This window comes from Doryrhamphus excisus, chromosome 1 (assembly GCF_030265055.1).
Source record: "Doryrhamphus excisus isolate RoL2022-K1 chromosome 1, RoL_Dexc_1.0, whole genome shotgun sequence".
Lineage (NCBI taxonomy): Eukaryota > Metazoa > Chordata > Actinopteri > Syngnathiformes > Syngnathidae > Doryrhamphus > Doryrhamphus excisus.
In genome coordinates this window covers 41,753,678-41,769,898 of record NC_080466.1, presented here as the reverse complement: position 1 = coordinate 41,769,898, position 16,221 = coordinate 41,753,678, and the positions used below count along the sequence as shown (strand labels likewise).

Genomic DNA, 16,221 nt, shown 5'->3' with positions numbered 1-16,221 from the left:
GTAGGTGTTAGCATTTTAATGTTAGCATTTTTAAAGTCATTCAAACTTATGGTATGTTTTCACGCTAATATTTATAGCATCAATCACAAGGCAAAGGTGCTTTTTCTTCCTAGTACGTCATGCTAGGTGTTAGCATTTTTTTCCAATTTTCATGAATATGACCCTAAGCAGACACTAGCACTATTAGCATGTGTTAGCATACCAACATTAGCATGTTTAGCGTTTACATTTTAGTATAGTAGGTGTTAGCATTTTAATGTTAGCATTTTTAAAGTCATTCAAACCCATGGTATGTTTTCACGCTAATATTTATAGCATCAATCACAAGGCAAAGGTGCTTTTTCTTCCTAGTACGTCATGCTAGGTGTTAGCATTTTTTTCAATTTTCATGAATACGACCTTAAGCAGACACTAGCACTATTAGCATGTGTTAGCATGCCAACATTAGCATGTTTAGCGTTTACATTTTAGTATAGTAGGTGTTAGCATTTTAATGTTAGCATTTTTAAAGTCATTCAAACTTATGGTATGTTTTCACGCTAATATTTATAGCATCAATCACAAGGCAAAGGTGCTTTTTCTAGTTATTTATATATTTTTTCTCCAAGTTCTGTTGAGTCTGGTCAACCTGGAAAGCTCCTCCCCCAAATTATGTTGGAGAGCATCCTCCACTCCTCCTCCTCCTCCTCCACTCCTCCTTGCTCCCTGCTCTGACTTTTCCTTTCTTCACATTCCCCCCTTCTCCATCTGGATCAGTACACTGGAACCTGCTCGGGCTTCAAGAACCTCCGACCACCACCTTATGGTCAGACCTAAAGTGCCCCCCCCCCCCCCCTCGTAGAGAACAGCACGGATGATGCGTTGTGCGCTTCGGCTCTTCAATGACAGAGGAGACGCACCGAAGGAGAGATGGGCACCTTTTCTCCACTTCCATCTGCGCGGCCGTGGGCCAAACGTTCTTGCACCGCGTTGCTAGAACCGGCGGTGGTTCTGCTTGTGGTTCTGACCCGGCTTTGCGCTGCTTTTAACTTAGACACCGACAAGAGCGTCGTTTTTAGCGGACCGAGCGGGAGTTACTTCGGCTATTCTGTGGAGTTCTTCACTAACTCTTCGAGGTAAGTGTTTAATTATCATTATTATTTCATTTATGTTCATTTTTAAACCACTTTATGGTTGGATTTGTCTGTATTGTTTCAAATCATGAACGTGAATAATTTCAATATTTTCATGCATAAATAGCTGTTGGATTGTAATATAACATGCAAAGAAACATGTCTCTTTCTCATACACACACACACACACACACACACACACACACACTTGGACTGGAATCCTGGCTTGTGTGCTGATTGGAAACAGACCCACAAAGTGTGTGTGTGAGTAATGGTGTTGCACTAAAAGTCATGGGTTAAACTGCACAGCAGCCCAGAGCGGATGTTCTTATGAATATCACCATTTTTTTTGTTTTTCTGGCATATTTAGTGTCATGGATTTAGCCTGAATGCACACACTTTATGTTACTTCCATACGTCTCCTTTACAAAGTGATACTTCTTAACCTGCTTAATCGGTTTACTGTTGATCTCGGCTTGAATCAGTCTAGTTTTGTCCTGCGGTGCGTTCTTGAATGACAAGGAATCTGAATCTTCTGAATGAATGTGCTGCACATGTGATCCAGATGTTGACACCTCCTGATAACACGTAACTATTCATCGATAGTACCTCACTATGACAAGGCTTCAGACCGGATGTTCCCACATGCGGTCCCACATGGGGCCACTGAGTTTAGAGTGTCCAGAGAGACGTCTGCATCATCCAGTGATACTCAGGATGATCGATAATATCGGTAGACGTTACGATATTATCGGTCGATATTGGTTTTGCTAGGATTATTAGCGCTGATTAGCGTATTTTCCAGACTGTAACTTACACTTTTTTCATAATTAAGCAAGTCCTGTGACTTATAATCAGGTGTGACTTATATATGTAAATATACAATCATCCCTGATATCGATCTGTCAATCAACACAGCAAAGTACATGCCGACAAGTCCTAAACTAAATTAAACTAAACTAAACTAAACTAAACTACACTACACTACACTACACTACACTACACTACACTACACTACACTACACTACACTACACTACACTACACTACACTACACTACACTACACTACACTACACTACACTACACTACACTACACTACACTACACTACACTACACTACACTACACTACACTACACTACACTACACTACACTACACTACACTAAACTAAACTAAAAGACCCTCAGCTGTCACTGGGGACTTCAAGAGGAAGTGTTATGTCACCGGAAGGCTCGTTTGTACATAATTGACGACTGTCAATCAACACAGCAAAGTACATGCCGACAAGTCCTAAACTAAACTACACTAAACTAAACTAAACTAAACTAAACTAAACTAAACTAAACTAAACTAAACTAAACTAAACTAAACTAAACTAAACTAAACTAAACTAAACTAAACTAAACTAAACTAAACTAAACTAAACTAAACTAAACTAAACTAAACTAAACTAAACTAAACTAAACTAAACTAAAGTAAAGTAAGAGAAAGTGTTATGTCACCGGAAGGCTCGTTTGTACATAATTGATGACTGTCAATCAACACAGCAAAGTACATGCCGACAAGTCCTAAACTAAGCTAAGCTAAGCTAAGCTAAGCTAAGCTAAGCTAAGCTAAGCTAAGCTAAGCTAAGCTAAAGTAAAGTAAAGTAAAGTAAAGTAAAGTAAAGTAAAGTAAAGTAAAGTAAAGTAAAGTAAAGTAAAGTAAAGTAAAGTAAAGTAAAGTAAGAGAAAGTGTTATGTCACCGGAAGGCTCGTTTGTACATAATTGACGACTGTCAATCAACACAGCAAAGTACATGCCGACAAGTCCTAAACTAAACTAAACTAAACTAAACTAAGCTAAGCTAAGCTAAGCTAAGCTGAGCTGAGCTGAGCTGAGCTGAGCTAAGCTAAGCTAAGCTAAGCTAAGCTAAGCTAAGCTAAGCTAAGCTAAAGTAAAGTAAAGTAAAGTAAAGTAAAGTAAAGTAAAGTAAAGTAAAGTAAAGTAAAGTAAAGTCAAGTAAAGTAAAGTAAAGTAAAGTAAAGTAAAGTAAAGTAAAGTAAGAGAAAGTGTTATGTCACCGCAAGGCTCGTTTGTACATAATTGATGACTGTCAATCAACACAGCAAAGTACATGCCGACAAGTCCAAAACAAAACAAAACAAAACAAAACAAAACAAAACTCAACTCAACTCAACTCAACTCAACTCAACTCAACTCAAACACCCTCGGCTGTCACTGGGGACTTTAAGAGGAAGTGTTATGTCACCGGAAGGCTCGTTTATACATAATTGATGACAGGAATCTTAAATGTTTAGGCTTTTCTACAAAGTAAAAATGAACATGACACCGTATAAGATCACCGCGTCTTTGTGAATTCATAGCTGGAGGATGTCAAGTTGGTTTAATTATTTTCATAGCTCAGTTTACCATCATTAAAATCTAAACATCGGAAGGGAAGATTATGGACTAATTTCTGGAATGCTGAATTACTGACGTGGAATTATTTATCTCGTGATATATCTCTCTAAATCAAACTATTCTTGCTGTGCGGTGGGTAAACAAGACGGCAGGAAATGCTGCTTTCCAGGGCGAGAGTGCTTGTTTCTGCTGGAGTCATGCATTCTGACAATTTAGCCAGTTTTGCTAAGTGTTTGTCACTATACTATCTTTGTCTATGTCCCGCATGCAACTCATTCATACAACTGAAAACAGCTCCTTCATTCAGGTTGGGAATATTTCACTCGGAATTAAACAAATTAGATTGAAAGTCTTTAACTGGGGCTGGAAATAGGTCAGCGATATATAACGTTGTCATGAATTCAGTGATGCGGAATGAGATCGGGAGCTCGGTGAACTTGCTTCGGACCAGGAAGCAAGTCGACTTGAGGGGTATGGAGATAATAATACTATAGTCTCTCTTTTATCGCACTTAATTCCAGACCCGATCGTGATAACTGAATTTCCAGTATTTAGAACCCGTTTACAAACTTCTAAATATCGTTTATAAAATATTACAGCCCTCATGACATGAACCAAAACACCTTAACACGCTTAGCTTACTCATAACGATTAAATATTAACAAGAACTTGCAGTAAACTTTGTTTTCCAATCAGGCCACACAGAAAAGCGTCAGATACTCAGGTCAAGATTCCATACGGTTTGATAAAGAATTGACAAATTGACAAATCCCTGTGGAAATGTCACCATAAGGCAACGCCACTTATCAGCCAATCCACCGCTGTTGCTTGATCCCTTCACACTGACTCACGCTCATGTGACCGTATATCAAAACAACTAGACTTCACTGAGGAAAGCAAAGAATGGGGCCCATTTAACCAGGATTGAAAATACTGATAAATGGAGGCCCTAAGCATGCACAAGTAAGGTCGCTATCAAAATATCAGTGGTAGTTGCCGCGTGTGTGCGGCAGTGTGTCACGATAATGAGCTTGATTATGTGCTTTTATTTATGGTGACCTGCCAAGACACGCACGTCCCACAACTCCCATTCTCAATCCAAATATACACGGATGATGCTGCTGATAGTGGGGTGCTTTACTCGGCTGACCTCAGTGCAGCGAGTGTGGGTCTGTTCTCGTTCAGTGATGTTCAATGACATTGTGAATATTATATATATATATTAATATTAATATTATATTATTATATTAAATTGGTTGTGTCTGTGTGTACCAATTTTGAAGTTCCCCGAAGCCCCAGGTCCCCACAAACCACCAGATTACATCATATACCAGGATGTCCCTCATTGTAGGGGTTTCATAAGATCTCCTGTCAAATTAATTAATTTAATTAATCAAATTAATTAATTTAATTAATTAATTAAATTAATTGGAATTATTAAAAAATAATTAGAATGAATAACAATTAATTCGACTTAATTAAAATTAATTTGAATTAATTGAAATTAATTTGACTTAATTAAAATTAATTTGAATTAATTAAAATTAATTTGATCATTTTGCCGGTCTCAATATATTGCTATATATATATTGCTTGTGCATTGGTTTCAGCGCCTTGGCACATTTGTTCCATAGAACAATACCATGAACAAAGTGAGCCCTTTTATCAGTCTCTTGGTCTCAGCGGGTGGAGGCGGGGCCGCCAGCATACACACAGAGTGCAGAAGTGTAGTCTAGTGACACTGAAGAAGTGTTTTCGAGTTGGAGATACATGGATAGATACATTGCACTGCTGTTGATCTGTTCGGGTCAGAATAAAGTTCTAAAAGAGTGTTTGTGCTAATGTGCCTGAGTCTGCCGTCCCATTTTTGAGGCCATTTGAGAACCCCAGCTCCCAGCCATGTTCTCCATTAGCAGATGCTCATGCTTAATGGAGTTAAAGGAAAGGAATGCACATTTTCTGCCCTGACAAGCAAATCCTGACACACATCATAAAGCGCTGAAAAGCCTGTAAAGAAATTTCAAGCAGGATGTTTTTATTGGACGTGTTTTAATTTGACTCTGAGGGTTTTCCGCGCAAGGCATAGACTCGATGAGCGATACCTATGCGGATTGAAACGCGGGCGAAGCGGCGGAGTAACACGTCGTCGCGTGGCTCCACTGAGAGGAAGAACAACTTCACTTTTGTTTTCCTTAGTTGACTGTCGAAACTCGGCCTTTATTGTTTCTCCCACGGCAACGAGGCTGACCTGTCCAGTTTGGGGCGGGTAAAAGAAAGTGAAAGTGAAATTGTTGACATTGTTAAGATTGTCTTCATGCACGGTCCTACAAGAAGTTAAATAAGCGCATGTAGATGTCTGAGTGTATACAGTTGATACATACGTACATACATTAGGGGGCCCTCTGGACGGGGGTCGTCTGTGTGGGAATCTAATGAAAGCATATAAATATCCCTGCTGTGTTCTCACAAGGGTGGATGGGGTGGTGGGAGTACAGAGTCGGTCTGATCTCTGCTAATGTCATCAGCCACCGATCTCTTCATTCACTCGCAATGTGGCTTTCGAAAAGGCAGTGTGGAAACTTTTAAATCTGTTGATTTGCAAAACACACACAGAGACTCATTCGGGTTTTTTGAATATTGTCAAATACAAATAATATATAATAATATATAGTATTATATATAATATATTATATATTATATAATATATATATATAATATATAATATATATATTATATAATATATAATAACATCTTTTTAATATACAGGTCTCACATAATAATGTGACTCATTTTGTTCTTCCTTTTTGTTGTCCAGTGTGAGCATTCTGATCGGCGCCCCGAAAGCCAACACCAGCCAACCTGGCGTTACCGAAGGAGGAGCGGTCTTCCTGTGCCCCTGGAACCAAACGAACTGCAGCGTGATCAACTTTGACAAGCAAGGTAGGCCGTCTTAAATCTTAATCTTAAATTCACAGTTTGCTTCCACAACTCATGGGGCGCAAAAAATCTCACTATTAGGGTTTAATATTTAGTAAACGCTCAGCTTTGCCTAACTACCCATAACGTGGATGAGATGAGTTATGAGGCCTTGACTTCTTAGCAGCTCCTGTACGTGACCCCGAGGTCAGATGTATGGCTCCCTGCCATTTCAAAGCCCCTAATCCAGCCTCTCTCTGTTGGGATAGAAGCCGGCCTTTCATGTCTCCCCTTGTGTTTTAATAATGGCTGTAACTTCCCTCCACTCCACCCCTTAGTATGTTATCCCCTTTCTGCAGTGGGTTGTGTTTGCAGTGTTTCCACATTGATTTCCTGCTGGACTCAGGCCAAGCGTTGTGGACGCTGTCGCATTTGTACAGAGTCACTGCAGGAACCGCGCTGCCTCCATCTGTAAAATAAAAAAATTGTCCATAGGTATGCATGTGAGTGTGAATGGTTGTTTGTCTATATATGTGCACTGTGATTGGCTGGCCACCAGTCCAGGGTGTACCACGCCTCTCGCCCGAAGACAGCTGGGATAGGCTCCAGCACCCGCGTGACCCTTGTGAGGATAAGCGGTAGAAAATGAATGAATGAATCTCTGATTTAGTTCGCTTTTGTCATCAAATTTGGTCAACATTTCATGTTGGTTTTTGTCGATTAATCTTAGTAGATTAATCTGAAGCTGGTTGTTTGATTAATTGAGTAATTGTTAATTAGTGGTTTGGTTTGCAACAGATCAGAAAATAGGCAGAAATGTCCATCACTGTTTTCCGAGTGGTTAGCGCGCAGGCCTCACAGCTAGGAGACCCGAGTTCAATTCCACCCTCGGCCATCTCTGTGTGGAGTTTGCATGTTTTCCCTGTGTGTGTGGGTTTTTTTTCCGGGTTCTCCGGTTTCCTCCCACATTCCAAAAACATGCTAGGTTAATTGGCGACTCCAAATCGTCCATAGGTATGAATGTGAGTGTGAATGGTTGTTTGTCTATATGTGCCCTGTGATTGGCTGGCGACCAGTCCAGGGGTGGACCCCGCCTCTCCCCCGAAGACAGCTGGGATAGGCTCCAGCATCCCCGTGACCCTCATGAGGATAAGCAGCAGAAAATGAATGAATGATTTTTTTCCAAAGTTAGGCAAAACTGGATGGATACAATAATAAATAATAAATAATAAATAATAAATAATAAATAATAAATAATAAATAATAAATAATAAATAATAAATAATAAATAATAAATAATAAATAATAAATAATAAATAATAAAATTGAATACCAAAATAGTTGTTGATTAATTGGATAATCGATTAATCATAATTCATAGATTAATTGTTGCAGCTCTGTGCCATGCGACCAGGATAATTACATACACTATAGCGACAAAACGATTGTGACCATTTTAACACACACATGTGTTCACTCTCAATTTCCTGATCAGGCACACTTCGGACACACTTACAGAAAGCAGCCGCATGTATAAATAAACATACCGTAATTACAGAAAAGTTTACACAGTTACAGAGAGGAAGAGTTGGGTAATTTGGCAGGAAAGCACACACACCCATACGCCCCTATTAGTCTACCACACTCTCTTTTAATCACTCTTTCTTCTGCACAGTCGGGGACCTCTTAAAACAGACTCTGTCTGTGTGGTGCGGCCGTTGGAATCACAGTACCAACAAGGTCCAATTACATTCGACTTGTTTGATGTCGCCCTGAAAGGGGACGGATTAAGACCGCACAACAGTGCCATAATAACATAATAACAGTTTAAAGCCGAGGAACGCTTTCACATTAAGCCTTGGCGACACGACTTCAAACACTGATGACCTGGAGCTTATTTTTACGACTGGAAGTGACAACACATGACACCAGGGACTTTTCATCCCAGTTTCCCTGATGTGTTGCCATCTGTCTTTTTCTAGGTGATCAGTATTTTTATATCAACGAGGTGAACACTCAGGTTGAGTTCAAGTCCCATCAGTGGTTTGGAGCTACGGTGCGTTCCCATGGCAACAATATCCTGGTAAGAGTCACTCTGTGATTGTTGATCTAGTAGTTGTGCTTGGATTCGAAACATGAGAAACAACTGTGTGTGTGTGTACGTGTGTATGTGTGTACCTTTCAGGCTTGTGCTCCCAGGTATTACTGGAGGACCGAACATGACACTCCCTTTGCCGATGTTACAGGAACTTGTTACCTCTCTGACAGTCTCAAATCGTTCGTGGAGTACGCCCCCTGCAGAACAGGTGTGTGACTGCAAAGTTAGCAATTTGATGTGCAGTAGATCTCCGCCTATTCGCTCCCTCCATCTTTGTGGATTTTCTTAAATTGGGAGTCATTTATTTTTATGGTAATCTAAATAGATGGCGCTATCCGCAGGTGCTGTGTTATAATTCAAGTCCAACAACATTTTCCAGCAGGAAGATGCTTTGACAAGAAGTAATGTTTTGCAACTGAATGTTTTAAAAGTACACTAATGCATACAGTAATCCCTCATTTAATGCGGTAAATTGGTTCCAGACTAATAATAGAGAACCGCTCCAGAACCGTAATAAGTGCATTTCTGAGAAGTAGGATTTCTTATTCATAAACCAAATACTTTTGTGGGTAGAGCATAGAAAACACACATTTTGCCTATTGAACTACTCCAGACATGAAATAATGCTCATACACTCACCTTTACACCCATATTACCCAATTTACCATACATAATAAGACATGGCATATCAGACATAAATAACTAGACTCAAATCAAATATTTTCATCTTGAGAGCATGGAAAACCTGTTTCAGACCTTCTAAATACCGTTTTAACATCATGAGATCCCTCTTGACATGGAATAACACCCTTATACTGTCCTTCACACTCAAATGACCAAATATAGTAGATATAGTAAGAGAAAATATGACATATCAGACATAAATACGACATAAAATATACTCAAATAAAATATTTTCGTAATTAGAGATTTAATTAGAGACCTGTTTCTAACATTCTAAATACAGTTTTTAACATTATTAAAGCACTCTACACATGAAATAACACCCCTATATTCCCCTTTACACTCAAATTAGCCAATATAGTAGACATAATAAGAGAAAATATGACATATCAGACATAAATAAGACATAATATATACTCAAATAAAATATTTTCATAATTAGAGATTAGAAAACCTGTTTCCAACCTTCTAAATATATAGTTTTTAACATTATTAAAGCACTCTACACATGAAATAACACCCCTATATTCCCCATTACACTCAAATTAGCCAATATAGTAGACATAATAAGACAAAATATGACATATCAGACATGAATAAGACATAATATAGACTCAAATAAAATATTTTCATAATTAGAGCTTAGAAAACCTGTTTCCAACCTTCTAAATACAGTTTTTAACATTATTAAAGCACTCTACACATGAAATAACACCCCTATATTCCCCTTTACATTCAAATTAGCCAATATAGTAGACATAATAAGAGAAAATATGACATATCAGACATAAATAAGACATAATATATACTCAAATAAAATATTTTCATAGTTAGAGATTAGAAAATCTGTATCCAACCTTCTAAATACAGTTTTTAACATTATTAAAGCACTCGACACATGAAATAACACCCCTATATTCCCCTTTACACTCAAATTAGCCAATATAGTAGACATAATAAGAGAAAATATGACATATCAGACATAAATAAGACATAATATATACTCAGATAAAATATTTTCATAGTTAGAGATTAGAAAATCTGTATCCAACCTTCTAAATACAGTTTTTTCCATTATTAAAGCACTCTACACATGAAATAACACCCCTATATTCCCCTTTACACTCAAATTAGCCAATATAGTAGACATAATAAGAGAAAATATGACATATCAGACATGAATAAGACATAATATAGACTCAAATAAAATATTTTCATAGTTAGAGATTAGAAAACCTGTTTCCAACCTTCTAAATATATAGTTTTTAACATTATTAAAGCCCTCTACACATGAAATAACACCCTTATATTGCCCTTTACACACAAATTAGCCAATATAGTAGACATAATAAGAGAAAATATGACATATCAGACATAAATAAGACATAATATATACTCAGATAAAATATTTTCATAGTTAGAGATTAGAAAACCTGTATCCAACCTTCTAAATGCAGTTTTTAACATTATTAAAGCACTCTACACATGAAATAACACCCCTATATTCCCTTTACATTCAAATTAGCCAATATAGTAGACATGATAAGAGAAAATATGACATATCAGACATAAATAAGACATAATATATACTCAAATAAAATATTTTCATAGTTAGAGATTAGAAAACATGTTTCCAACCTTCTAAATATATAGTTTTTAACATTATTAAAGCCCTCTACACATGAAATAACACCCCTATATTCCCCTTTACACTCAAATTAGCCAATATAGTAGACATAATAAGAGAAAATATGACATATCAGACATAAATAAGACATAATATATACTCAGATAAAATATTTTCATAGTTAGAGATTAGAAAACCTGTATCCAACCTTCTAAATACAGTTTTTAACATTATTAAAGCCCTCTACACATGAAATAACACCCCTATATTGCCCTTTACACACAAATTAGCCAATATAGTAGACATAATAAGAGAAAATATGACATAACAGACATAAGTAAGGCACAAAATGTATCAAATTAGCCCCCTGTATTTTTTAATTTTTCTTTATGTGGCTGTCGGTGAAACAGGATCGGACACTATTAATATGATGTATTAATATTTACTCAGACGTCTGTTTAAGAGGGAACAATATTGGCCAATCATGTACTGCAAATATTTTGGTGTTCTACCTGCAGAAAGGCACGGACCTGCAGGACAGGGCTATTGTCAAGGAGGATTTAGTGCCGACTTCACGAAGGTAAGAGCAATATTTGCTGGGCGTCGGACATCATCCCACTGCCAGGCAGCGGAGATTAGGGGTACAATTACACACTTTGTTTTTTGGTTACGCGGAAATTCCTGCTGTTGTGCTTTTCAGGACGGGAGGGTTATTCTTGGTGGACCGGGCAGCTTTTATTGGCAAGGTGAGCTCACGTCAACGCGAATACCTTTTGGAGAAAGTCACGTTCAAAACGTCAGATTACCGCTTTGTCTGACTATTTTACAGGTCAGCTGATTGCAGCCACGCCCGAGGAGATCGTTAAGGCTTACTACCCTTCGTACTTCTTACTGTCGGTTGCCGGGCAGATGCAAACGGGGCAGGTGCAGGGCAGCTACGATGACAGTTACCTGGGTGAGGAAGTCATTTATCACAATATTAATGTATTAGTCCGCAGATACATTTTTCTTGACTTTGGATATTCTAAAAATAAAACATCCATTCGCTTTCTATGCCGCTTGTCCTCACTCGGGTCATGGGGGTATGCTGGAGTCTATGCCAGAGTGGCGAGGTACACCCTGGACTGGCCACCAGCCAATCACAGGGCACCAACCACGATTCACACCTAATGTGGGAACCCCCACGCAGAGATGCCCAAACGGAGACTTGAACCTGAATCCCGGATTTCCTGACCGTGTGGCCAACATGCTAACCACTAGTTAGCTAACCACTCGGCCTGAAAATGAATTTGATCATTTTGCCGGCCTCAATATATCGCCATTGTGCATGCTTGTTTGTGTTCCCTCGTCTCTCGCCTCCGAAAAGGGCAGGAAGAGAGTTCACTTTGGTACATAGAACAACGGCATGAATGGAGTGAGCCCTTTTGTCAATAATACAGTCTCCACTCACGTACACATAAAGTGCAGTAGAAATGAAATTAGTAGATTGAAATACATTGTCATATTTTTAACGTTTTTTTATTGTACTTTTCTTAGAAGTAACGCTGTAATATTATGTCATCATGTAACTAAGAATAATAACTAAGAACATCTTTTCCATCTTTTTCAAACTTGTGTCGTGTCTCTGCAGGCTATTCTGTGGCTGGCGGGGAGTTCAGCGGGGATGATGAGGAAGGTGAGGGGTCATGTTGTCCAAACACACAAAGGGTGTAGGGTTTTTTGACCCCCTCCCCCCCTCAGCTCTAAAACCCCTTAGTCTCCACACACATGACTGAGTATGTCTCCTGTAGTTTTGACATATCGACAAAAAAAAAAAAAAAAAAAAAAGACCTCAGAACCGTGTAAACATTGTTCCGGTCCTTTGATGTCGGCTCTCGTCTTTCTAACCTTTTGCTCCTCGCTGTCCTTGTTGCAGATTTCATCACAGGCGTTCCAAAAGGACTCATGCTGTATGGTTTAGTAAGGAGTCATAATACATTATTGATTCGACACAATTCTTAAAAATACAAATGCTCCTTTTATACACAGCAATATGTTATGAATGAATGAATTTGGTAATATTGGCTTATAATGAGGAATCTTCCCCATACAGGTGAGCATATTAAATGGAAGGGATATGACGTCACTGCTCAACGTGACAGGAGAGCAGGTATGTACATTTTGACTGGATTTGAGCATTTTAGGATTTTATCTGACACAATTTTTATTTATGATGCATGTATGAATGTAGTAGCTGAGCAAATTATTATAAAATGAAATTAAATCGTAAAAAGTCGCAAGGATTCAAAAGATAAAAAGACCATACAAAACATCTTTGGAGTATTTGAAGGAGTTTGGACATGCCAGCTACGTCAGTGGGAATCAGTTCTGTGCTACGTTGTGTATTTTCGCGACATGTACGAACATGTGACCAACCCAAACGTGCGCTTTTGCGACATGTGGGAGATAATCAGTGTTTAGAGTTGTCAAGCTCGGCGTGAGTGGTGCTAAGTAAACGCTTGTAGTGAGCGATGTCAAGTCAGGACTGATAGACGCTCTCTGCGGGTGAATGCTTTGCTCTGTCGGCTCTTGGACCGAGCTGTTAAAGTCAGCTGTAAAAATACCTCGGGGGGGGGGGACCCTCTTGGATAAAAAAAAAAAAATCAGATTGTGTCCATTGTTGCTTGGTGGAATTTCTACTGTTTTTTATTGTGTACTGGGTTTGGGTTTGGTAAACGTAAATTCGACATTCAGAATTCCAATACTAGTTTTGCTGATTGTCGACTCAAAGGCAAACATTTTACAGCAAATTTATATCTTTACTGTCCAGATAGTATTACAAGCCCAGAACCGATTTTTATACGTATATTCTCAAGAGTCAATACTATAAAAATGAAATGTGGCTATAACTTCATGTTTCAAATTCAGATTTTTCACTTTCTTATTGTCAGACTGTTCTGGACCCCCCAAAAAAATGATGTGATGGGCTGAATCTGGCTCCTGGGTCTTGACTTTGAAACCTGCACCATAGTCCATGGCCTTACCAAACTCCTTCTACTAAGTCAATCATAGACTTACAGCCTAAGGTGTCCTGGTTCTGGTGGTCCCAGTGCACCTATGGAGAACCATTTGGTCAAATATGGTGTTTTATGGGCACTTTGGGGTCACTAAAGAAATCCAATAACATAAAAACACCAGTTTACATTGAGGAGGTTGTTATTCCCAATAATCCAGAAGGATACTTAGGTCAGGGTACCTGAAGTGACATTCTCGTCCACTAAGAATGACTCGAACACGTAGGCACTGAGTTAGATAAATGAAATTCCATGTCCCAATAACTAGATTTGGGACGCTTTAACAAAGACCAGATGCTCGTGCTGGACTGCCACCCAATGCGCAAAAGTACCAGACTGGTTTGCCCCCGATGGATTGGATCCCGTGTGGCTTTCTTGGGCCGTAGGGTCTTGGGTTTTGTTCATGAAGGCCTTCCAAATCACTCCTTATCTGGGTGTGTTTGTATTAGGGGGACCCTACCGGGGGCGTATGGCCTCTGACAACATGGCTCCAGCGGATTTGAACTTTGTCCTTTACCTTACTTCATTGATACTGATACGAGGAGCTCCGCGTGATGACGACTGTAAAACAATCTGTGGCGTCAAGGCCTCTAATCTCACAACCGCCGCAAAGCAAAGCAAAGCGATGTAATATGACCTTTATTGTCATGTGTCAGATGAAATCAAAGCAGAACAGCAGCGCTGTATGAATCACTAGTCCCGAGACACCCACTTCGTCTATTCTTGTCCTTACAGAAGCTCTAATAGAAAGCTACTTGCGACTACAAACACCCCAGGGGGTGTTGTGATTGAGAGATTTAGGAGGAAGCCTCTGGGGTTGACACCGGACGGTACATAAGCGAGGAGGGAGAGAGAAAATAAAGAGATCCATGCAGAGTGATGTAATTAGAGGCTAACTGAGTCTTGTTTTTAATCTGTTCCAGATGGGGTCCTACTTTGGCTACGCAGTAGCAGCCACTGACATCAACAATGATGGGTGAGTGCATGGAGTGACGATGCACAAATGAGGAAACATCGGGAAAGGGGAGGAAAAAGAGGGCGAATAAGGGATTGATGGGATTTAAGATGGGATTTAAGGGGAAGACGTGGGTCGTTATGACAGCCCATAAAAAATGGTTCCTCTTGTTGTATGCACAATTTATTGGGAAATTCATTCATTTTCTATCACAAGGGTTGCGGGTTTGCTGGAGCCTATCCCAGCTGTCTTCGGGCGAGAGGCGGGGCACACCCTGGACTGGTCGCCAGCCAATCACAGGGCACATATAGACAAACAACCATTCACACTCACATTCATACCTATGGACAATTAACCTAGCATGTTTTTGGAAATCAGAGTACCCGGAGAAAACCCACGCATGCACGGGGAGAACATGCAAACTCAACACAGAGATGTCCGAGGGTGGAATTGAACCCTGGTCTCCTAGCTGTAAGGTCTGCACACTAACCATTCGGAAAACAGTGATGGACATTTCTGCCTTTTTTCTGATCCGTTGCAAACCAAACCACTAATTAACAATTACTCGATTAATCAAACAACAAGCTTCAGATTAATCGACTAAGAAGAGAATCGTTAGTTGCAGCCCTAAAAGGGCAAAAGGACGAGTTATTATTCATTCATTCATTTTCTACCGCTTTTCCTCACGAGGCTCGCGGGGGCTGCTGGAGCCTATCCCAGCTGTCTTCGGGTGAGAGGCGGGGCACACCCTGGACTGGTGGCCAGCCAATCACAGGGCACATATAGACAAACAACCATTCACACTCACATTCATACCTATGGACAATTAACCTAGCATGTTTTTGGAAATCAGAGTACTTGGAGAAAACCCACGCATGCACTGGGAAAAAATGCAAACTCCACACAGAGATGGCCGAGGGTGGAATTGAACCCTGGTCTCCTAGCTGTCAGGTCTGCGCACTAACCACTCGGAAAACAGTGATGGACATTTCTGCCTTTTTTCTGATCTGTTGCAAACCAAGCCACTAATTAACAATTACTCGATTAATCAAACAACAAGCTTCAGATTAATCGACTAAGAAGATAATCGTTAGTTGCAGCCCTAAAAGGGCAAAAGGATGAGTTATTATTCATTCATTCATTTTCTACCGCTTTTCCTCATGAGGGTTGCGGGGGCTGCTGGAGCCTATCCCAGCTGTCTTCGGGCGAGAGGCGGGGCACACCCTGGACTGGTGGCCAGCCAATCACAGGGCACATATAGACAAACAACCATTCACACTCACATTCATACCTCAATTAACCTAGCATGTTTTTGGGAATCGGAGTACCTGGAGAAAACCCACGCATGCACGGGGAGAACATGCAAACTCCACACA

At 39.6% G+C, this 16,221-nt stretch overlaps 1 protein-coding gene across 1 annotated transcript in view; it reads left to right on the top strand.

Moving 5' to 3' along the window:
• Positions 1–796: 796 nt before the first annotated feature.
• Positions 797–16,221, top strand: part of LOC131127666 (integrin alpha-5-like) — a 39,363-nt gene continuing 23,938 nt past the window's right edge. The window contains exons 1-11 of the mRNA XM_058069774.1: positions 797–1,115; positions 6,328–6,452; positions 8,411–8,511; positions 8,614–8,734; positions 11,356–11,417; positions 11,538–11,583; positions 11,667–11,792; positions 12,468–12,512; positions 12,753–12,796; positions 12,930–12,986; positions 14,814–14,866. Coding sequence (XP_057925757.1) covers positions 910–1,115; positions 6,328–6,452; positions 8,411–8,511; positions 8,614–8,734; positions 11,356–11,417; positions 11,538–11,583; positions 11,667–11,792; positions 12,468–12,512; positions 12,753–12,796; positions 12,930–12,986; positions 14,814–14,866 — 986 coding nt within the window. The 5' untranslated portion in view covers positions 797–909. The remainder of the gene's footprint in view (positions 1,116–6,327; positions 6,453–8,410; positions 8,512–8,613; positions 8,735–11,355; positions 11,418–11,537; positions 11,584–11,666; positions 11,793–12,467; positions 12,513–12,752; positions 12,797–12,929; positions 12,987–14,813; positions 14,867–16,221) is intronic.